The sequence below is a fragment of the Pungitius pungitius genome, chromosome 9, assembly GCF_949316345.1.
Source record: "Pungitius pungitius chromosome 9, fPunPun2.1, whole genome shotgun sequence".
Lineage (NCBI taxonomy): Eukaryota > Metazoa > Chordata > Actinopteri > Perciformes > Gasterosteidae > Pungitius > Pungitius pungitius.
Window position 1 is genome coordinate 9,421,580 of NC_084908.1, and position 24,864 is coordinate 9,446,443.

At 42.0% G+C, this 24,864-nt stretch overlaps 2 protein-coding genes across 2 annotated transcripts; one reads left to right on the forward strand and one right to left on the reverse strand.

The window, feature by feature from the left end:
• Nucleotides 1-3,839: 3,839 nt before the first annotated feature.
• On the forward strand, nucleotides 3,840-22,985 carry hap1 (huntingtin associated protein 1). The gene is made up of 16 exons (XM_062564361.1): nucleotides 3,840-3,855; nucleotides 7,582-7,884; nucleotides 8,178-8,366; nucleotides 16,206-16,282; nucleotides 16,491-16,607; nucleotides 16,709-16,803; nucleotides 17,201-17,309; nucleotides 17,487-17,565; nucleotides 17,653-17,783; nucleotides 17,908-17,982; nucleotides 18,336-18,547; nucleotides 19,122-19,340; nucleotides 19,506-19,843; nucleotides 20,238-20,417; nucleotides 20,608-20,701; nucleotides 21,456-22,985. Exons 1-16 carry the CDS (start codon nucleotides 3,840-3,842, stop codon nucleotides 21,892-21,894), a joined length of 2,673 nt encoding a protein of 890 aa, XP_062420345.1. The 3' UTR covers nucleotides 21,895-22,985.
• Nucleotides 22,986-23,040: 55 nt separating this feature from the next.
• On the reverse strand, nucleotides 23,041-23,809 carry LOC119218135 (gastrin/cholecystokinin-like peptide). The gene is made up of 3 exons (XM_037472315.2): nucleotides 23,719-23,809; nucleotides 23,387-23,632; nucleotides 23,041-23,233 (listed from the first exon to the last, which is right to left on the reverse strand). The coding sequence occupies exons 2-3, from the start codon at nucleotides 23,628-23,630 to the stop codon at nucleotides 23,157-23,159; spliced, it is 321 nt and encodes a 106-aa protein (XP_037328212.1). The 5' UTR covers nucleotides 23,631-23,632; nucleotides 23,719-23,809; the 3' UTR covers nucleotides 23,041-23,156.
• Nucleotides 23,810-24,864: the final 1,055 nt, after the last annotated feature.

Genomic DNA, 24,864 nt, shown 5'->3' on the forward strand with positions numbered 1-24,864 from the left:
GACCAGACGTTGTGACAGCTGAGGGAAACTTTAACGCCTCTTCGACCTCGTTCAGACACGAATGAAATGAGCCTGTGAGTTGAATCTGGTCCCCTTACACCTTCTGTTGTGGTTCCTTACACATGTTTGTTGTCCACTTGTCGCGTTGCTGTGGGTTTCTTAAACTGTCAAAACTTATTAGGAGGAAATTACGGTAACGGAGGGTGGGATCACAGTTTACATTTTCCTGCTTTTTACATTTTTAAACACCCCCCGTATTTTAACGCTTAACTATCTTTTGACAGACTCTTAAACAATTTGAGAGGTTTTCGTCCGTCGCGATGAAGCAGTTAACGGGTGTAATTCACTTTATTTGAAGCTACGCTGGCTAACGTTCTATGCTAATGTCTGTCTGTGATATCGCATCTACGAATCAGCTGTCCACGCTCTGCCCTTTTTAAATATAGTTCTAGTTACTTTATAGCAATCTGTGCAACACAGTTACTTTATATAGCAACCCATACAGGACCACCGGACCCCTGTGTGAGGCGGGGAAACTCTAAAGGGGTCCTTTGTAATCCTTCAGGTGGAGAGCTTCCAGTAATGATGTCTTCTGTATACCTTTAGCTTGAAGCTTAACCTGTAGACTCTAAGAAGGTGCAGCCTCTCTGCACATGTGCACAGGTGCGATATGAATGGCACCTTTGTGTGTACACCACACATTATTCACTGTATGCACAGTGAGGCGGGTTAGGAATCAATCTGTCTGTCACCGTCACACAAAAAAAAATGAATTGATGACATCAAAATGCAATGCACCATACTTGGAAGTACTTTAACTAATTTGATTGTTATCAACAGAACTTGATATTGAACAGTGTGTATAAAAAAATCAAATACTGTGCTGTCTCCAGCACAGCTCATTCATTCATCTCTTACCTTTGCTGATGTTAGACTGTGTTATATTTATGGAAAGTTTGTTCTTTTATGAGGACATTAAATAATGTTTTTGTTTTGAAACCTGTTAATATTCCTCAAGTATAAATTAATGTATTAAAAACAGAATCATTAGGCATTCGCTACAAAGGGCAGAAAAACGTATTTTATTATAAACGTATAATATCTATTTCAGGTTTGTTTGACTAATTACTATAAAAGCTGCTCAAATGGCATATTTTACCTTTAAATGGCACTTAAAAAACAGAGAGCATCATAGTTGATTGATTTAAGCTTCTTCATATTCCCTCCTAACCTTGTGTGATGTAATTGAATACTTTACATGTTAGATAACACAGTTTGGAGGGTTTGCAGCTGTTTTTGAACCCACTACAATACCCTTTTTTGGTAAACATGAAATCCTTAAATAAGACTCTACTAAATGAAAACAATTTGACCAGAATCCACCAACAACTATTCAGGGTTGAAAAGTATTTAGATCAAATTTTCCCACAATCAATGTTTAATTGTTATGATGCTCAGAGCACAGAAGAAGGTAAAGTAGTAGGAACAGTTTTTTTTCTTTAACTTGTCTGTACACTATACTTTGTGTTTTTGTTATCTGAACTAGTATAGTAGTAGAATATTATGTTAGATTTGATGAACAATTACGCTGTATGAACTTCATGTTAAACAGCATTACTAATGTTATCCAAAAGTAAGCGCCTTTGGATTTAACCTAAACCTTTCCTGAAGGTTCATCTTACTTAAAAAATAACATGCAAGATAATTTCAGGTCCTTATCCGATAAAGGAAGACCGTATGATGCAGTTTAATGTTGAACAGAAGAAACCCATTTACAAAGAGGGTAAAGCATCCACCTTTCAGTCTTACACAGCTAGTAACTAATCACGGTTTATTGCCTGTAAATCATTGATCAGTACTGCTGGGAACCGACATTGTGTTATCGCTGAACTACCAGCGCACATCTAGTTTGGATAGCAAAAGCTTTTCAGGGTTTGGCTCATGCAAATGACTTCAACTATGACGAGGTGGGACCTGCTGACCTGCGCAGTGGTACAATAATGTGGACCTTTTTGGTCTTCTTTAGGTTCCCCTGTCCATCTGCCAGCCGTGTCTCAGGCACAAACGTGATTGATACAGCAGCACGCCTTTTCTCTGTGTGTCCCTCCTCCTCCTCGCTCATTTCCCCCCTTCAGCCCCACCTCCACACCCCGCCTCACTGCCTTCCCTCGCCCTCCGACAGGACACACTCGGGACAGGACAGAAGCCGGCCGGTCCAGCAGCCCAGAGAGCCTTTAATTTGATGGACGAGCTGTATAATGAGACGGCACATCGGTGACACACAACAGCACGCGCTCAGCTAACTGGTGCGGAGTCGCTGTAAGTCTTTTGCAGTTCTTCTATACATTCTGTGGCTTACTGGCTTGTCCCAGTGTTGTTAGCATTTAGCTAATTCATTAGCTTTCATCCAGAAGGCGTTCTTTGGTTGGAAGATTGTGTCAATCGGGACAATGCTTTGTGTGTGTAAGTTTATCAGTGATTTACTACCATATGCTATTTTAAAGTCTTCTCTGCACTTTTGAACCGACCATGCTGATTAGATGTAGCCATGAACATATAAATGAACCGGAGTGGTTAGAACTGTTAACTTAAGACACTGACGGTTTACTTCTCTTTGATCCCTTACCAAGTAAAGATGGGAAAGGTGAGAAATGTGTACTGGGCTTTTCTCTATAGTAAAGAGTTATTCATTTTGCGCCCTCCTTTAAGTGACTTTTTGAAGCTAAGATGGAAAATGTTAGGGCGTCTGTTGCATTTCAGCGTCTCAAAGATACTAAACTGTAACACTGCTGAGCAGCGGTTTAATATTGAATATTCAAATGAGACAAATATATATTTGTCTCATTTCATTTTTAAGAAATCTTTTCATCTGACCCCAGCTGCATTTTGTGCTCTACATTGCCCAAAATCTTCTGATCATGTCTGACATAATCTGCTGTTTAAGCAACATAATAGCAGTCTTTCAAGTCTAATTCCTGCTCACCGATCAAGGACACATGTGACCTTTTGATGGTACTAATGGAGATCTGCAGAATGGGATCATCATGTCAACTTTGCTTCTTGATCTGTTATTCACCTGTCTGTTTTAAATGTCAGGGCAGTCAGTAACAGCAGGCTGGCTTCCACTGGCGTAATCTTTAACTCTGAGTAACACAAGTTGGGATTCTTTCCCAAATCACAGTGAGCCAGTTGGAGTGTGGGTCTGATGTTTTGAACCAAAGTTTTGTCTTTAAATCGAGTGAACAGAGCAGATTGCCCTTTGGAGAGTGAGTGATTGGTATTTGGGTTCTCTTCACCACTTTCATTTCTTGTGGATGTGCTGTCCACATATAGCTCTCCCAGTTGTCAGGGTGACATTCTTGCTCACATTAAGGGCCTCTGTGCACCGGCCTGTCGTCTGTTCCACATGCTCTTTTACTCCTCTTTGTCTATTTGATCTCTATGTCTGATGCTGTCCAGCTTTCGAACCATCTTTCTATACTTTCCTCACCCACTCATCTGAAGATAGTAAACAGTCAAATCATTACATGAAATAATCATCAGTTGCTGCCCTTAATCTTGGCAGCCTGTCCATTTCCCAAATCTCTTCCAGCTCTCTCTTCTCGTGACAAACTTCAATATTTGCTTCCTATCATTTCCTGTTTTATGTGATGATGTAGGCTTTGTGTTTGCATTGTGCTCACCGGATACATATAAAATGACGTTAATATCAGTTATAAGCATAGATATTCTACAATATATCTTGTATTCTTATATATAATGTAAAATATAAGATGTATAATATATTGGTGATATACGATATACAATAATGGATGCATGATGCCATTCATGGGGTTATAATGGTCAAGGCCGCATGTAGCTGGTTTGTGTTATCAAGCTTTGTGGTGACGATAACCTGCCCAATGCATCGTTTTTGATTCACAGCTGAAAAATAGACTTGACTATTGCTTGATGGACATTGTGACACTGCTTAGAAATGTTTACGTTTCTGTATTTCAATGTTTTGCTGGAATATAGAACAGAAGATGAAGGAATGCATCTGCAATGAGCTATGTTAGGGGAATGTTTTATTAGATCTAAACATATCAAACATACGGTTTTAAAATAAGTTTCTACACACATTACATTTCACAGAAATAGTTCTGGATATTCGGTAACTGGTCAAATAATGCGTGTGTGATGACCAGTACCAAAGCATTGTTTTAATAACATTTGGAATTATCAGTTTGATGACACACAAAGCTGTTAATTCTGCATCGTTTGTCCATTTCGTTGATTCTGGTCAGCTATATTTTGCCTTATGTGGATTGAAATAGAATAAAGGATCAATGTGATTGTTCAGTCTTGTATGAGCCACAGATCCTGTAACCTGAGCAGCGGAATATCGCACTGGTTGGCGACACGGATGGAGACAATTTACTCGTTAAACATCTGTTTGCTCCATAAACGTCTTGTGATGCAGATTGTGTATGTGCGTGTTAGTTTGTGTGCAAGCAGTTTGCATTGTAAATTTTTTGTGGACTTAATAGTGCGCTCACATCATGAACAAATGCACGTCCGCTTATCTCTGGACTGTAACATACTGATGCACTTCGGCCGTATCTTCGATGATTAGCGTTGAATATCTAATCCAGTGTGATCATTTTCATAGAAGTCACGTGACTGTGCTGAATTACTGGATGTGGAGTTTTTGAAGAACAGTGTGCTGGCTTTTCATTCTCACACAGCATTGTAAGATGGTTAACGTATATTATGCCATGAATTATTCTACTTCATTTATCATAAACTGAAGGTAATCATCCGGGCCATATGTGCATTACTCTGCTAACGTACCAGAGCTTCATGCTGCTGTTAAGCGAGTTAATTTGCCCTGAACGCTTTATAAAGAAACTTTGTTTGTTACTCTTACAGATCTGCTTGAAATCTAATTTTCTCGTTCCCAACTTTCCTATTATATTAATAACCTTTGAGAAGGTATGCAGACTCCTCTGGATAGTTATGAATTCAAGCATTGACTGCTTTTAGAGACAATCTTATTCTATTATTTTGCATCAGGCAGAGCTCACCTTGCTCACCTGTCGTAATTTGGGTCAAAGACTAATAAAAGGTCATTTGAGGCTCGGTCACATGAGCAGGTAAGAACCAAGGTCATGCCAGAGGTATGTTAATGAAAGGTTCCTTGTGATGGCCCTCCCTTTAAACTTATTTTATATTTTTATTTTGTTACAGAAGAGATCAAGAACAAAAGTGCTGTTTTGCTTGTGTGCAGAATGCAACTTGCTACCTGCTGGTGTGCTTTTTACTATCCAAATGTACTCTCATTTGGCCCCTTTAGTGGGGGTGTCCTGTCTCTCTCTCGCTCCCTCTCCCGCTCTCCTGTGTGCCTCTGCTCACGTAGACGCACCCTCCTGGAAGGGCATTGTTTACACAGAGTACCAACGTATAGCTTTTCAAACGTCCTTTACCTCTGTTTGGCACAGGTCAGATCCAAGGCCAAGACTTAAAGCAAGTAAGCAGAACGACAGCCTGTAGTTAACTACTAAAAGAACAGTTTTAATCTACCGGTACTCCATTAATTTAGTTAATGTTCTATTTGATTAATGTAACATTGATTCTGGTTAAAGTTCACTTCCAAGGACCCGTGATGGCTTTTTACATTTGGCTTTGGCCAGTTATTCCGGTTTTGTCCAGTTATTCGTGTTTCCACGAGGCTCTGTTCTTCACTGCAGCTCCATTAAGCTTCGTATGAATGCTGCTCCAGTTTTTTTTCTTCTTCTCTCTGTCATTCCGCCAAGCACACTAAAGGGGATGAGAACACAAAGGAGGGAGAGATAGCTAATAACAATGTTCCCGAGGTTCAAACCCCAAGTGGCTGACAGGGCCTCGCTTGGCTACATTGTTAACAAACCAACAGTGTGTTTCACTGGCTGAGCGCTGATGTGAAAAGCTTGGACGGGCCTGTTTTTATTTCTAGACCTGAGTACATAACTTGTGAAATTACGATGATACTGTTCCCACAGTGTGTCAAATCAAAGTGATTTTGTTGTGGATGAGTGAGGACATTCACTCTACTCACACCACACACACTGCAGATCACAGCCAGTGATGTGGGTTAGTGGCTGAAGTGTGTGCAGGTGGTGGCACTCCTCAGACATCCACATGAGACAGAGGATTGATGAGGACGTGATGGCCACTAACCAAAACCAGCTGGTTGGATGAACCGTGCGTTGGCAACCAGAGGAGGGGAGTAGACCCACAAAGAGAAAGAGCTTCAGGTGGTGGTGTCCCACTGGTCCTACACATACAAGTGTACTGCTGTGTGTGTGTGTGTGTGTCATGTGCACATGATGGCCCTGTACTTGGACTAGTAGTTGTTGCTTTAATTTGGCTCAACCCTCTAGCATATTTTATTGACCGCAATAACTGGGTCGAGGTATCAAGTGACCTTTTGTTATCGATGTGGATAAAGCGTGACACAGTTTAGACCATTGTTCTAGCTTTGTTACGCAGATTTTTAAACTCTATGATACTTTTTAAAATATCTATAGAAAAATATGTCTGGTTCCTCTTATAAAAATCTGTGTCATTAACACAACCTTGTATATTTTGACTTTTTATACACACTATGTGGTACAGGAGCACTTCTTATTTGAAACATTAGGTTGGGGCTGCTTTTCAGACAGTGTGGACCCGTACAGTGCTGTGCTGGCACTGGCAGATGATATATAACCGAAAGTTAAAGAAGCAACTACATACGTTATACAGTCAGTTGCTAGATCATTATGCATAGCTAGTTAAACCTAATGCCCTTAAGTAAAACAGTCCAATAATTCATTCTATTCTCATTTTTGGAGGAAGTGGCTTGAATGTTTCTAATATTTAATTGGATTGCAATAGTTAAAGTTGTAAAGGGCCAACTGATGACGCAGAGATAAACCGTAGTCAAATAGGTGGCAGATCATATCAGAGACAATATTGAATCAGTCTCAGATCAATAAGACTCCAGTCCTTAGAGGTTCTGTTCTGTGTGTGATGCACAGAGCGTGTACTCCCTCATGCTGTGTGTGTGTGTGTGTGTGTGTGTGTTTTTGAAAGAGGGGTTTTACTTATGAGGAACCTGATCAGTGTGTAGCTCCAGGCACAGGGTAACTCTATCTTTTTGACCCTTTAACACAGACGGAAGTCCGGGCACATTTTGGCTTCTACTGAAAAGCTCTTTGAATCACACGGAAGGTTTGATGCCCGGAAAGTTCACAGCTTTTGAAAAAAATATGAGTCTCAGTCACTCACTTAATTAGAAGTATTAGATGTTGATGAAAGTGATGAAAGTATTTCATGATTTATTGATTAATCCTTCGCTGGTTACTGTTTCATACCACAGATGTGTAGTATTTAGATTAGCTGCTGAAAAAAAGGTTATTCAAGGTATATTCAAAACATACCTGCACTTGGTTCCTTTTAACATTCTGAGGTTTTTCGGCTCTTTTTGTCCCGCTCTCTTTGTGTTTTCTCTCTCTCTCGTCAGTACCTCCTCAGCCCGTCGGAGCCCGATGCCGCGGCAGCCTGTGCCGTCTCCCTGAGACACCAGAGGGCCTCAGTCCCACCGCGGGGCACCAAGCGCTGGGTTCACTTTCACCCTGAACCCTCCGGCTCCAGTCAAGCTGTCCCACCCTGCCTCCTCCTCCTCCTCCTCCAATCATCCTGCTACTCCTCTCTCCTGGTCCCCACAGGCCCACCTGGCCTCCCCTTCAGCTTTCTCCCTCGATGAGGGGTGGGGGCAGGCAACGGGGGGCCTGGATGTGGACCCCCACACCCTTCATTTTGATTCAACCGAAAACCTAAGATACTTGGGAAAAAGATTCCACGATGTGTCGACTTTGACGGGTGAGTCAAAAGGAGGAATATCATCTCATCATTCTGCAAATTTGTTAAATATTTTGATGATAGCACGCACCAACAGTTATTAAATTATATTTGAAACAGTGTAATCTTAAATTAACAATATGAGTTCATAGATTCATCACTAGAGGGCAGTGTGCCACTGTAGGTGACGCTTCATGTAAAGTGCTGCTTCCTTAATGTGTCTTTCTATTCTTCTCCTCATAAATAAATCCATTCACTCACAAATCTTTACACAATCACCCATGTACAAACCAACAATTCCTCCCCTCACTCAGACCTTTCTTCAGACCTGCCTGAGTTGGAGATAGTGAGCCTCCTATCAGAGGGTCGGCCCAACTACACTCTTCGAGCAGACGGTGTGTTTGGATACGACAATGACGACTGGCTGCACACCCCTCTGCTGCCGCCGGCCGTCGTTTTGGGGCTCACCCACGAGCAGATCGAAGAGACTCTCAAGTACTTCTGTGAGTGCTGCTTTGTGTACACTTTGCACCGTTTAGTGAGGGTTTTGCCAGCGACCGGCTCCGCTTCAGTGAAGTATTTTGAGATGGCATGGTGTATTGTTTTTAAAAGTTAACATCCATATTATTCACCCCGCATCCTATATTCTCACGATGTCCAAGTGAAACCGCAAAATTGGTTAATTACTGAGGTTGTAAGCTGCAGGCGGTCGCTGATTTAGTGACTCCTCCTTCAATGTGCTTTTTTTGCCTATGACCGGCTGCGACGGTTTATGCCAGTGTGTCTAACAGCATTACACATTATGACACACATTATGAAAGTGCTCTGCACAGATGTAAAAATGTCTTTTTTACTGCATTGTCTAACACTGCATGTCTTATTCTGCATTGTCTTTGGGAGCCAGAGGGAGCCCACGCTGCCAAATGAAGAACATGCAAACTCCACTTTACAGTCCCATGCAGCCATTGGAACACAATTTAAAAACCTAATATGGTTTTGATTATGACCTGGATTAACATCTGGTAATATTTTATTGGAAGACAAAACCAGAATAAACAAGGAAGCACTTGACTGAAATGTTTTACCTAACATTAATGTCATGTAAACCAGGGAAAACACCCATGGATCAGCTGAGACACGAGGTGCAGCAGAGGGGGGGGGGGTCACTTGTCTGCTTAAATGATAAACCTTCAGCAACCTTCAACATGTAGTTAGGCATGGGCAGACTGTGAGGGCATTCTGGATTTTTAATACGTTTTGATTGTTGATATATTAGAGCAGACATTTTAGTTCTCTGTGATAGTTGTGCAGTTTTGCTTTGAATCAAATTAATGTGGCAAATGACCTTGTGGTGTGTTTCCTTGTGCACATATTGACTAGTGATATCAGCTCTAAGTTTGCAGAGACTTGTACCGGTGCTTTTGATATACTCCCATTGAATTATAGCATTGTGCTGAGCTGACTTAATGAAGATTTTATTCTATTGTCTTGTTAATTCCCTGGTTTCTCAAAAATTTATAAAATATGGTTATTCTCTCACTTGTCATGCTGATACAATGACTGTAGATCGTTGAATAAAAGTTCATTGTTACTTTATTAGAGAAAGGCGACTCCAGGAAGAAAAATGTAATCCACAAGCCATTCCTTTCCTTGTGCCTCTGTGGGCAAAGTACTGGAAACCTTACTTCCTTATGACCCATGTTCTATCGCAGCTTTTTTAGTTGTGTTGTTGTTGCACTGGCCTGTTAAATGCAACCAGTTGAGCGATTCTTGTGGAGAGCGGCCCACTTAAACCGTACACATTTCAGTTAGATGTGCTACCCTTGTAGATTTGACTTTGCAAAGAAAGAGTGCATGGATAGGATATCACAGGTCGTGAAATGTGTGTCTCTATGGCCCCCGGGTGCTGCTTTTGACCTGGAAAAAGCAGGTTTGAGTTTGAAAAATGTATGAGTTGGTTAATATTTGATTGAAGTGTCTTGGGTAGTAACTGAAGGGCATGCTGCCGAGAGTGATGAAGCAGTGAAGATAAGTGACTGTGGATCAATGAAGCACAATGGGGAGCATGAGAAAACAAACTTTGGTTTGCATTCCATCTTGTATCAGATGAAACAAAATCTGATACAAGATGGAAAGTTATCTTTGTGGTTCCCTTAATAATCTTTCCAACCAAAGCTTTCTCACTATCTGCTCATAAAAAAACAACGCTCTAACGCTCAGTATGACATATCAATTGGGATTTTTCTATTGAATGTATTATTATTTATTACTCAAATAGTATATTGCTCATATCATTGTTTTAATATTGGGAGAAATAGATATCTTAACAGAATAACCAAATGCATATTTAGTCTCTGTACATCACCGTTGGAAGCCCTTACATCTCAGGCTCTATTCACTCTGCTGCTCCCATCGGACCCCTGTGGGGGGCGTTTTACGCAGATTTACGCCAGAGCCCTCTCTGCATCTGGTATTACGTATGTGTACTGAACATCCATTGGCAGGGGCGGAACCTACCATCTCGCTCAATGCCACAGGGGTGGGTGGGATTAATACTGCATCCTTTTAACGGCATGAGCATCCCCATCCTGAATTATCTTTTTAATAATAGCTAACAATCCTGATCTTTTTGTGCTTGGAGAAGGTCGACGTGACCGCTTTCAGATTTTGGGGCTTGTGGTTCAGATTCCTCTTCCTCCTTCATCCCTCCTTCTCTTCCTCCCCTCTTTTCCTACCCGGTAGTCCAACGTGGCCAGGTGTACGGAGGCACGCGTGACGACAGAAGGCTCTTACAGTCTGAGGGATTATTTATTAACACCAAGCAGCTCAGATTCTCTTGCGCACACAGGAACACAGACAGGTGGATACACCCACTCACGTAGGCTGGTGGCTGTTTTTTTTCCAATCACACAGGCCAGCAGAATGAAGCCAGACGCACATTTGAGGTTTTACAGCAGAGCACCCCCACAGTAGGATCAGAAGAAGAAGAAGGTAGAGGAGGGCTTTAACCGAGGGGCCAAGGACGGTTTTCCTCCGGTTACCATGGAGGTGTGGAGCTTCTCTGCATCTGAGGAGGAGGAAGAAGAGAAGAGCTCTTCGAGTCTTGTGATGGATGAAGTGGTGAAGGAGGAAAAGAAATGCCTCAACTGCAATAACAATAATAATAATAATAACAACAACAACCCCAAGAAGGAAAGCCTTTGCCAGGAGGTGACACAAGGTGAGATGAGTGTGGGGAGGCAGAGGATAGGACAACGCAGGAGCATGCACAGGAGGCTGCTCCATGTTTTGGAGAGTTGAGACAAATTGCATGAAGCATGAAGTTGCGCTTAATGGTTACTCTGCCCTGCAAATATTGTCGTCTGTGTGTTTTGTTGCACATTGTGTCTCAAAGGTCTTATCTCACAGCTCGTATACTTTACAGTGCGATTCGGGTACTGCAGGGTTCAGTGATGTCACTGCATCATATACAATGATTATTACCAGTCAACAAAATGCTGCTTGATCTTGAAGATGTTGTCATTAAACTCCTTCAGTTCAACCTGATTGTGGCCCGAGGCGTGTAAAGTTTTGTAAATATATTTAGTTTTCTCTTATTGGTGTGAAGGTCATTGTGTGCGTGCGTCACTGCACACTGCAGCGGTGTATCAGGCCCTGTGTTTATCATCGGCTGCACTCTGAGTCAGTGTTTTATTAAATGGACGTCAGAGCCATAGAATTAGGTAATAGTAATTCAATTTAACTGTTAACATTTTCTTTGTCCACGATTGCTTCTTCTCTACCGTGGTTTGATTCATAGAGTGGAGTTTTTTTTCAGAAACAGACTTAAATATGTGGAATGAGATTCTGGGAATGTCCTGAATGCTCCTCCTGAGACTTCCGTTACCTTTTTGTCTGTGTTCCACGGACTACGGGTGTATTAACTGTGTCGCTGCTTCGGCTTCCGTTCAGTATTGGCAGCCGCCTTCACATTTTATGTGACGCGTGCCAAAAATAATATCATTTGAGGAGGTTTGCTTGGCTGGTAGTGAAGAGAAGTTTGTATTGGCATAAGCTGTTTGTGTTACAGTGTTTTTAAAATAGGTGCCGGTTGTGCATCTGAGATTAAAAAATGTGATTTCTGCTTAAACGGATCAGTGAATGCAAGCAGGAACTCTCCTCTAGTCCTCCGCTGTCGGGCGTTCTTTGTCTTAATGGACATGTGACTGGCACCACGCTGCGACACGGATACCCTTCCAAAAAAACAGGCACTCAAACAAATGCATTTCTAGCCACTCTTTAATTTAACAGTATAAACCAGATTGCTATTTTTTGGGTGCATGTACAAAAACGTTTTTATTGAACACATTATGGGTGTGAAGTGTATTATTGATATTTCTTTATATATATATATATATTAGGGCCGGGACTCAATTAAAAATATTAATCTAATTAATTAGAGGCTTTGTAATTAATTAATCGAAATGAATCGCATTTCAATTGCATAAATATTTGACCTGAGAACAGTGAGAAGTAATTTTTTTCACATGGATTTTTATTTTTGTATATATATATATATTAGGGCCGGGACTCAATTAAAAATATTAATCTAATTAATTAGAGGCTTTGTAATTAATTAATCGAAATGAATCGCATTTCAATTGCATAAATATTTGACCTGAGAACAGTGAGAAGTAATTTTTTTCACATGGATTTTTATTTTTGTTCAACCAATTCCAGCAGACAAGTGTAGCAATAGCATATTTAGATATATAGTACTTTCAGAAATTCAGGTAGCCTAAAGGTAAGTAGACCTTCTGTAAACTATGTTTTTTTAAATAGACCAATACTTTCAAGTACATTCAGAACATTGGTTATTTTTTCAGACGTGGACTTAGTTACCCTGGTCCTTAATTCATTCAAGTCATCTGGTGCAGTGTGGGTTGGGTGTGGGTCCTTGTTCTCGGAGTCGGGCTAACGTCTACGCCAGCTGCTAATTGTTTTGCATTGTTTTAAGTTGATACTTAAGGCTCGATGTGCTGCGGTGATATGCAAATTCCTTGTTGCATAGCTTGCACACAACCATGCTGTAATCCACGCTTCCATCCATGTGTTTATTATAATAAGATTTCCCATTCACTCGACACGGTCTCGTCAGCTTCTTCGTTCATGTTCACTGTGGTTTGTTGTTGTCTGAAGTCATGAACGCTAGTTGGTGCTCCAGTATAATCGGTTTGCCGAAACTCATCCAGTGAGAAACTTTCCGCGGTGCAAATAATAAGTGTAAAAATGCGTGAAAAATGTTTAATGTGTTATTTTTTGTGTAATTAATTAATCTTAATTCACATTGTAATTAATTAATCGTAATTAACGCGCTAAAGTCCCGGCCCTAATATATATATATATATTTTAGGCTAAATCCAGCTGTAGTTTTTAATCTGATAGTATCTAATTGTGTTGTTTTTACGTTCAATTCTCCATAGCGAGGGTGTTGTTACTCTTCCATCAATCGAGGATAAATGATTGTTATCTTTTGGTGCTCATTCAGGCCTGTCTGACCCCCACAGCATGACAGACATCACAAGCATAAGTTTGCAACGTTCATCCATTAGATACAGCATTAGCACGCAAGCAGCAGGTCAGGTCGGCTGCCTGGATTTAAGTCTACACAAACCCTAAAACCTCCAGCTGGCAGCAGCATATCTTTCCTTGATCTGTTCCACGCCGCGGCCGTCAGGTCAAGCTGAAACGGAGCCAACACGTGAGACGTTATCGGAGTACAGTTCGCTCGCTTGCTGAAGGATGCATTCGTTCAAATAAGCCATTAAATGAACTTCATTTGACATTCTGGAGATAGATTGATGTGAAATAATGAAAGTACTGCAGATGAAAATGCCTGCAGAAGCCTCATTGCCTTCTTTTGTGCATGTGCACACGGGACAGTATCTGAAGCCCACTTACACTCCGGCTGCAGACTTATCTTTTAGCACAAGGGTTGCAATCCATTCCTAAGTACATTAGGATTTGAGGAAGTTGAACTATTATGGGATTAACCCTTGTTAATTTACTGAATACATTTAGGTAATTACATGATTAATGGAATCAATCATTACATGATCAATGTAATTGTGCGCAATTTAGGCAGAAGTTTAGTAAATTGATTATTTAGTGAACCCGCAGATTCAAAGTAATATAGTAAGTGCTGTACTGACCAGGCAGCAACATCTTGTTATCAGACATGTTGACAATGTTGTGGAAGAGTATGGCTTCTAAGGTGGATGTGAGTACTGTATTTCTGTTTCTCTAGGCGTTTTTCCGAGCAACACCCTCAAACCTCTTTCAGAGGATAAGGGCCCTCTCTCATTCTGACCAATAAGACCAGCAGGGTGCAGATGTTGATCTTCAGACTGCTGTGTGAGTCACGCCGTCGCTCCGTTCCACAGAACTCGGGTGTTTTCCTCGCAGCGCCGCGTGTCGGGAGGCTCGTACACGCCTCATTCCTTGGGATTCTAAAGACGCTTCATTCTTCTTGCGCTGGTTTGTCGACAGCTCTCCTGCATGCCGCATCCAACGTAGTCTGCTGAAGTGCGCAGTAGTGTTAATGCGAAAGAAAATTGTGTTAACAGCATTTAGTGTACATATGTATATAGCCCTAGTATATGTATATATATGTGTGTATACGTGTTTGTGTGTGTATATCAGATAGAGGACTAGTGCTCAGAGTATTTACGTGCTTATATGTGCTATGTGCCCTACCTACTTAGCATCCCAAATTAGATTACATTCTACTTCTGCAGGTGTGGCTTTGACACATTATTTCCTTATCCTTTGTCTGGTAAAGCTTTGTTATTTTTCTAGGTAAAATGGCATCCAGTTTCCCGGCGCAGAACCTTTTCATCTGTTGTGTTTGCACTACTCTTCAATCTACTTGGTTAACTGGAAAACATGACCTCTATTTTACAATGAATCAGCTCAGACTGATGAATTCACATGAATTATAATAAATAAGTCACAGTTCTTTGCATTAGCCTCATTAGACACTGATAACGCTGCCACATTCTGCAACCTCTATCTAATTGCTTTGCTGTTGGCAACTTCTCATCTCTATGATCACACGACTGACTTTGTTTTTGAGTTATGCAGTTTCATTTAGAAACCTTCAACAGGCGAGTCACGTGTTGAAAGATGGTTTCTAAAGAAGTTCTGCTACAAAAGCACAAAGCCGAAAAGGGCCGTTCAAAGGAAACACCAACTTTTACAGTGTTTGGCTCACCACCAGAATACTAATTATGTCAATTAATAACCACATCGATGACTCAAGTGACTCTTTCCCCGCACACACTGCGACACCCGTATTATCTTTTAACTCAGAACACAAACAAAGAATTCCTTGGGATGTAAACAAAGTTTCAGGTCAATAGGCAGTCAGTCTTATCCCTCCCATCCTGCACATGTCCTGTTGGTCTGACCGCTTTGTCAGTTTAGCCCTGGCCATCTCTCCCCATGAGCTATATTGGTGTCCGGGAGAACGAGGTCTTTACAGCCGTCTTATCTGGGCTGAAAAGGATCAAGCTAAGAGGATCAGTATCTAGACGTTGGGGTCTGTAGCTGTGGAGACTTCAAGAAGAAAATAGGTGGACTCGAGTATCTCATTCTCACTAAGACAACTGTCGGCGGTCTGGCTTTGCCCACTGCTGTTTTCTCAGGTCAATATTTAATAATGAAAAATGTAACCAGGATTTGTTCATGTGTGCCTTTCCCTCATTTTATTTCACACTCCAATGATCCATTTCCTCCTGAGAAGTGTCTCCAGAAAGGCCAAAGAAAAGCAGAACCTCAAATAGAAAGTAACTAAACAGTACTGGACATTTTATTTAGTGGCCAAGAAGCAACATTATCACCAGGGCTGTCTCTATTGCCGCTCTCTTCCCTTTTACCTCTTCCTTCCTGCCTAGTTAACACAAATGTTCGGTTTTTACTTGATACACATTTACTGTGGTCCTTAATACTGTTTTTTTCCTTGTAATTTGTCCACTCCAGGCGTTTTGTATCTTCTTCTTGGTTGGTTGGTTCCTTTTTGGGTGGGGGGTAGTTCTAATACATACACACAATACAATTTTGTAGGTGAAATAAGTTTACCCGAAGACCTAGAAACATTTAGCAATCCCTCCGTTGGAGGATCAGGGTTTTCTCATCTACCGACTACTTGAAGCCTTTTTCGCTGTCGTCATTCACACATTCACACGCATTCGTACACTGATCGCAGAGGCCACAGTGGAGGCCCATCAGGGCTCTGACTGACGTTCACCCTGCTCTGCCACTGAGTCTTCATTAATTAAACCATTCTCTCCTTCCTCCCTCAGTGCTGTGTTCAGACAGAGTGGGCCAGGTCACCAAGACGTATCATGACATCAAGGCAGTCACCCACCTTCTGGAGGAGGTGAGAGACACGCAGCAGATGAGCCTTACTGAACATTCCTGTTTGTAAACCTTGACGGCATTAGTATTTCATTATATTTGGTAAAAAGACATACCAGCAGTTTCATTTAAATTGTGATTATATAATATTTTTACAACATATAGCTAACTATACTACATAATTATGCATATTCCTATATAAATGTAAAATGTTTGCCTTTACTTTGCAGAAAGAGCGGGATCTGGAGTTAGCAGCGCGAATCGGTCAATCTCTCCTGAAGCAGAACCAAGAAATAACCGCACGCAATGAGATGCTGGATGAGCAGCTTGAGATTGCAAAGGAAGAGGTACAAAAAAGCCCCATGTCACCGTTGTCTCACTGAAATAACTTGTCTGTGTTTCATTGTCCATGTGTTGCTAAAGAGATGTTGTTCACTGCATCTTCCAGATTGCTCAACTACGTCATGAGCTCTCAATGCGAGACGACCTCCTTCAGTTCTACGCCAGCACCGAGGAGATCGAGAACGCTGAATCACAATCCCCGTGGGTTTGCACAAACAAACACGCACGCATCAACACACACACACACACACACACACACACACACACACACACACACACACACACACACACACACACACACACACACACACCCATGGACACTAGCCCACAGACACTGGCTGTTTCAAAAAGGCCTAATGTACCTAATATCTGTTGTATCACCACAAATGAAGAGAAAACACACATTTTGTTTACGGTTAATCTGATGTGGAGCAAAATCTTAGCATTACGTACTTTACTACATGATCCCATAGTACCACTCAATTAGTTAGAAAGTAGTTTGATGAAATAAACATGTTGTTTGGTTCTGCAAGCTCAGTTTTGTTTTGTCTTAGTGAGAGAAACATTTCTAATGCTAACAATTCATCTTCACTTGTAGAATAAAAAGGAACGAATCATGCAGTTCACTCCTCAACTTCGTCCATCACGACTTCATGCAGCAGAAACTCAAGGGTTTAGAGGACGAGAACCGCAAACTGCGTTTAGAGGTACGCAACACGTGAAATTAACGGAATGTTTATCATAATTATTGGATGAAATGAGACACATCACTTTCTTTAAAAAACAATCAAGCTCTTGATATTGTACTGTACCCTCAAATACCATTTTAATTTTTTTAATGCCTCCAGCACTAAAAGTGTGACATTTTGACATTGCTTCTGCAGGCCAATGACCTCACAACAGAGACGGCCAATTACGAGGAGCAAGAGCAGGAGCTTATGATGGTGTGTGTGGAAGAACTCTGTAAGTTGTACAGTCAAATGTCAGTATATGAAAGCAACGCAGAGATGATCGGCCACAGGTGTATTTACCACGACTCTTGTGTCTCAGCGTCTGTGAATAAGCGGGTCGTCGACCTGTCAGATGAGCTGGCGCGAAAAATAGAAGACTGTCTCCGGCAACAGGAGGAGATCAGCTCACTGCTCGCACAGATTGTTGACCTGCAGGCCCGTTGCAAAGGGGTGAGAAAACGTTTGCATGATGTCTTCAAAAGGACACTCTGCGAGTGCCGCAGTGAAACGCTTCTCACGGTCTTCTCACAGTCTTCTCACGGTCTTCTCCCGATCTTCTCCCTGTCCCCTCTAGCTCACACATGAGAACGAGGAGCTGAACCAACACCTGAGTGCCTCCCGTGAGAGCCAGCTAAATCTTCAGTCAGAGGCAAGACAAGTACAATTCATTTGACAAAATATACTCACTTGGAATCAATATGAGATTCTTTCGCATCCAGCACCTGTGGATGTGTAGCGGATGCTTTTCTGCTTGTGGCCTTCATTAGTTTAATTTTTACTTGGGTAATAACTGCTTCTGGATTAAAATTATATTAAATTATTTTAATCCACACAGCACTGCACCTACAATCAATATTTTCTTAAAATGCATATATAATTTTCTACCCTAAGTCGCTTCTCTTCTCGCCTTACACACACAGTTTATATATGTCTTTGCAAATGCTTATACAATTTATTCTTTATTTAATACAATTTGACGGGTATGTCCCCCTTTGTCTGCAGCTGAAGGACCTGCGGGACAAGTACTCTCAGTGTGAGGACATGCTCCGTGAGGCCCGAGAGGACATTAAGAACTTGCGTAATAAGAGCCTTCCCAACAGCACGGTGCAGCGCTACACTGCGCTAGCCTCTGTCCTCCCCATGGACTCGCTGGCAGCCGAGATAGAGGGCACCTTCCGCAAAGGCCGGGACAACTCGGCACCCTCAGAGTACAAGTGAGTCCGTGGTTTTGTTCTTCTGTGCTGCTGCAACTGCTTTAATAAGTAAAGATTATGATTCATATATATAGATTTTTTTTGTAGAATTTTAAATAAAAACCAAAGTTTCATACTTTCCGCCACTGTACACCAAGCATTCAAAAGACATTTGTGTCCATCCATCATCTATTAGCGCTAGCTTACAAATAAATAAACGTAAATCTACAGTGTCACTTCAGCCAGGTTTCTGTTGCTCTAAAGATCCACTGCAACAAATATATGGAGATATTTTAAAAGACAGATTTGAATGATTGTATGCAGGGGTCCAAAAGGGTTGATAGCGTACGTTCCGTCCCTCCTATATCTTGTGTTGAGCTGGGATTCAGTAGTTTTTAATTGAAAGACGCTACATTACAATTGACCATTTCTAGCTCCTAGATAATTTATACAATTTGCTTCATCTTCAAAAATCCAGTGATTGGATTTTGGGTTGTACTTTTTTCTATTTTGCAAAGAGGCCTGCAACCGAGGCGAATAATGTAAATTGCGTGTCGGCTATTTATGTCCACTCACGACCCGGCTCTCCCTGCAGGAACCATCCCTGGCGTGTGTTTGAAACGGTGAAGGTGGTGAACAAGGCTGTGAGGCTGCGGTCCGGGTGTCACTCCCCCGGGCTGCCAGGCTCCAGCCCAGCGTCAACTCAATCCAGTTGCACGAGTACCCCCCGAACCAGCTACTATGGCTCAGACAATGCTAGCCTTACTTTGGAGGACAAGCCCAGCTTCAATAATGCTCAGAAAGAAGACAACAGGTGTGTTTGAGTGTGCATCCTTTCACATACAGTACGTGCAGTATAAAAACAAAAAGAAATTTGCAGATCTATTTTTTTAGGCATCGTTTAAAGTTAAAATGTTTTTGCAACATGATCAACCCATTACAGTTTTGACACCGCTAAATCCACATCTATTCACCACAGGCTCAGTGGGCCGAAGCGTCTGGGCCAGCCAGGCACACCAGGGGGCCAGGACCTGGAAGCCGCCTTGCACAGCCTGTCAGCCCGCCAGCAGAACCATTCCTCCGAGCGGCCTTTCTTCGAGGTTGAGCGCGAGCGTAAACTTCACGCCTTGGCAGCAGACTGCGAAGAGGGCGAGGGCTCCAGTGGCTTCCTGACGCCAAATGACAGCCTGGTCTCCAGCGCGGCAGCATCAACGGGGACCAACTACTCCAACGCCAGCTCGCGGGCCTCCTGTGGCTCCTCAGGGGGATCCAGGTCCTACCTGCCCGACCGCCTGCAGATTGTCAAACCTCTGGAAGGTAGGAGTCTCACTGCATGCCGTGTCTCATCAATTCACAGGCGCTTGTCCAAGTTGAAGTGCCCTCACAAACAGCACAATTGTGCAGATCCATGTTGACAGCAGTCTGTGATCCTAATTAAATAGAACTGCTGCTTTTGTTTTTGGGACAAATTCTTTTACCGCAATTGTAAGTCAACTGTTTAATTTTCACCTTTATTGTCTGCAATGTCCCTTTTTTGTGGGCACAAGCAGCTGTATCATTCCTTTTTGTGGAGAAATTAGATCACATGTTAATGAATCAAATAACTTCATACCATACTTGGTTTGAGAGAAAAAACTTGTCATTTTGCACTGTATGAATACCAAGTAACTGCATCGTATTTCTGTAACCTGAGTTCCCTCCGACCCGTCAGGCTCTGTGACTCTGCACCAGTGGCAGCAGTTGGCCAAACCCAACCTGGGAGGCATCCTGCATCCACGTCCAGGCGTCCTGACTAAAGACTTCAGGGAGCTCGAGGTCGACTTACAGCACGTCTACAGTCTGAACGACCTGGAGGAGGACGAGCCTGACCTGTCTGGAGCACATGGCATGGGTAGGAGACACACTGACCTCATGCCACACACTTCCAGTAGCGTCGTCCTTTTCTTCCTCTAAAATCCACGTTACCTCTTTTTTTCTCTCCTCGGTGTTACTCCTGTTAGCAGCTTCATTAGGTCTTGTAGGTCCTCATTGAATATAACTTTTAGTTTAATGTGCGTTTTTCTCCGTCCGTGATCTTGCAGTCTCTCCACCTGGTCCCAAACTCCCTCAGACCTCTCCCATTAAAACCTGCCAGGTCCTGCAACCCTCCCTTCTCATCCCATCCTTATCCACTAGGTAAGAATGTACATGTTGTGTTTTAGCAGGCTGTTTGTGTTTACTGATATTGTTGTGATGTACATGAGTTACTGCAAACTCCTGTAAAAAGTTGGTTCATTTATCCACAAGTTAGGATGTTCCAGATTTCTTGTCTTCCGTGATCTTTTTCTCTCTTAATCTTCGACTCTTTACGCTTTACAGTGGAAGAAAACGTCTGTCGAGGCTCTTCCTCCAACTCTAGTAGGCTCCTTCGGGGCAAAGTAAGAGTCGAGGGTTATGGATACATTATGAATGCTGGATTTTATTGTTAATGACAGAGGCACGGGACTAATGTTCGTTAACCAAGTGACACCCTGGTTAATCACTTCAGAAGAGGATCGTAGAGATATTGTACATTCGCTGTGACCCAACTGAAAAGATCATCACAACTAAAGGGGGAATCCTGCATTGTGCTTCAGTCCCCTCCTAACCACACTAACTTGTTTGTACTCCGCCACACACTCTCGGTTTGCTATGTTTTATGTCTCTTGACCTTTCTAGGTTTTCATCTTGGCAAACCACCAGATCCTGTTTTATCTCTGCTGCCCCATCAACATCTTGTTCATTCATCTTGAGCAGAAATGATGACACTAACAAATTAACCAACTCTAACTGTTTCATTGTTGTTTTCCATTATTTGTAAATGAGCTTGCATGTTCGTTTGAGAAGAAACCTCTTTGTTTTATTCTATTTTGTGTTTTTATTTTTAATAGTTGTATTTTCTTTCCATTAGCAGCCTGCAGTCTTTCGGCCTGCCATCTTGTCGGAACTGTGAGCTCATGAACACTTCATCGCCATCCAACCAGTGGCCCTTTGGCCAAGAAGGCCGGGCCCCCACCACCCCCACCTCAAATGTAAACACTTCCTCACTGGGTCTTGTGCAGCTGCTTCAAGAGCGCGGCATCTCAGCCTCTGCTGTTCCACACGACCACCTGCACCACAACCGTAGTAATAAACATTCACCCTCCAAAATAAAAGACAATTGTGGGGTCTCCCCACTGGAAAAAGAGGGTCGACGGTACATTTTCAGTTTAAACTTGGTTGAGAAGCTTCAAGGTCTGGGGCTGCACAGAGTGGCAGCCTGGGGTATGAAGCGCCGCGTGGAAGAGAGAAGCGGTCGGACATCCTCCGAAAGTGTGATGAGGACATTTCATCCGTCCGTGGTGACTTGACCTCCAACCATGTGATCCATCCTGTGCAGTACAGGGCCCCACAGCTCCGCTGTCTTGGAAGCATACGCCACAGAATGTGCTAGAGCCATCTTTAAGTTGGTAGTGGCCAGTGATGTTCTTTTTTTAAGTCAGTAGGTGTGTGTTTTTGTGTGCGTGAGTGACATCTTCATCTTATGAAAACCACCTAATTATCAACAGTTTGTTAGACTTTTTACACAAAAAAGAAACATTTTTTTTACCGTGTTACCTTTCTCACATTTGCTTGTTTAGAAAAAAAACAATCCTGCAGTTTCCCAAGCGGAACATCACTTATGTGTATATAAAAATGTTGTCTTTTAGGGGAAAAAAGAGACTACTAAGTAAATTATTGTTAGTTGGAACCACAAACTGAACCTATGCTGTCACACTGAAGAACTTTCAAATGCACTAAAACGCACTCTGGTCTTGCTGCTTATTAGCTGCTAAATTGAGATTATCATTTTGTAAATAAGATGGTCAGTTATACGAAGTGAAACACTTGAGACGTTGATCTAGGAGCACAGCACGATGCGTGACTAAATGCGGATGGCATTGACATCCTGCAGCTGTCTACCCTGAAGATCCCCTCTTTCAGGGAAAACAGGGGGTTTGGGCTGTATTTCTGTATTTTGCCCTCATTGGTTTTCCATGTTGCATCAAGAAGATGAATAGGCTTTTTACAAGTCATATGTAAATTTACTGCACTGTTTTCACTGAAAATCATGCTTGTATAAAATCTGCTGAATTTTACTTCAATCAGGAGTTTTTCAATTGCTGGGAGGTTAATTAAATCAAAATAGTTTTAGACATGCAAAGTGAGTCTGCATTCATGCACGAGCAGAAGAGGTCCTAATTATTTAAACAGCATGTTTCCTTGAAATTTGTTGAGCCAATCAACTGTAGCAAAAAGGCATAGGATACTGTGGATTAAAAAGGGAATATGTCATAAACACAGGTTTCCTCATTTGTGTTTTGACTTAAATCAACCAAACAACTGTTTCTCTGCACCGCTGTTTGCTCTGTTCTGTGTTTAAATTGTACCACCTGTCAATAAAACGTTGCATTTCCATCCAGCACAGTCTTACATTTATTTTATTTCCCTCATGGCAGCGAAGAAGAAGAATATTACTACCGTGATGGTTCTGCAAAATAGTTTTATTTATAAAGTACACATGGGAGGAACATGGGCTTTCAATAAAACGTGAGCAAAAAGCAGGAATCCTGAGCTCTCAGGTCGCTGTGACTCATTCTGCGTCCCGGCGTCCAAAGTCCACCCAGCCCTGGTAGTCCCGATCTGACATGCACTCCGAGTTCCTCATCTCTGTGAACAAACCATTCCTATGAACATGAAGCACACACACAAGTGTTCAGCACACAGATCTGAGCGTCTCCTTGGATCCCTGCCGACTCAAATCACTCATTGCACTTTCGCGTCAACAATCATAGCCTTTTCACACGCCAACCCACATCATACCTGAGATTGCTTGCATTATTTGTTTTGTCATAATCTCCCGTTCGTCCTCCGATAGGTGTGCCCGTCTCTCCGTCCGTGCCAAAGGGGCCCGAGGCACCGCCTCCATTCCGCCTGCCGAGCCTCTCGCCGTCTCCGTCTTGGCTAGAAGCTGCCGCAGTAGATGAGTGTCTGTGGCGTCTCCGGCTGCAGAGGGTGGCAGCAGTGCAACCAGCAGTGCAAACACCACAATAACTTTCCTTGACATGACTTTGAAAAAGGAGACAAAAACAGTTCTATTTAATTGAAGGGACAAAATAATTCTGTAACAGAACAATAAAGAAGTTACCTGTTACCTGTGAAAACTTTTTCAACCACGTGTACAACAAAATCCAACAAGTGTTTTGCTTCTGGTCCAAAAGGAGCCGATCGTCTCCTTTTATACCACAAGTATGGTGTCCACGATTGATTTGTAGACAGATGCATTGGGAGGATGTGCGTAGAGGAAACCATCCACCACGACTTCCACAAATCCATTATCATGCTTTTCACTCTCCTGGGAAGGTCTAATTTGCACTGCAATAACAGTAAAACGAGTCAATGTGTTTACAGAAAAAATCCAATGCTCCCATAGCTCTATTTTTTTGTTACCTACATAGGATCCGATGTTAACATGTAGTCGCTGAAAACGTGTTTCTGGTGTTCTTACCTAGCTTCCTTTTTTAAGATATTTTTGGTCTAAACATTTATAGTTAATTTTATTCCAACTGTTGGAAGGAAAGACAGACAAATGTATTATTTACTATTCTTATGTATCATCTAAGTGCCTAATTTTCTGTATGGGCTGTCGACAGATGTTTTTACATTTCATTTTACGTAACGCTGGATGATGTGTTTCAAAATTGACAAAAAAAAGTAGTATGTAGGATCTATTGATTTCTCGGCGGTATTGATTCCCATCACCGTGTCACGTTGTGGCCTGGACTTTCCAGATGACGTACACTCGACCCTTTTAGTGAAAAAACTACAAGGCGCGTTTACAGGCTTCACTCGGTTATTGTGTTTGCAAACAAAACCTCGGGATGTAAATCTAAGCAGCCTTACAGTAAATTAAACTGAGATATCATCCTATTTAGTATACTAAATAGTTGGAAAGGGGTTTGTGAACGTTGTTAGATATCAGTCAATATTTCTAATAATCCAATCCAATAAACATTTACTAGTCTTGTATCTGGCATTAATGCACGCAGTGCACCGGCGGAACACACCTACTGAAATATGATAGACAAATAACACATACTTGAAACACCTCGTGCCTTTGACTTGATCCCAAGATTGGACTCCACGTTGTGAGGCGTGGCTGCAGCAGATACTCATCACGGTAAAAGGTTATGCTGAATAAATTACTTAGTGAGAATACATTCTTGGCCGTGTAATAGTGTCAGTCAGACCACAATTTAATCATTTTAGGTGCTACTTTGGGCTGCTAAGCTCTCTGGCAT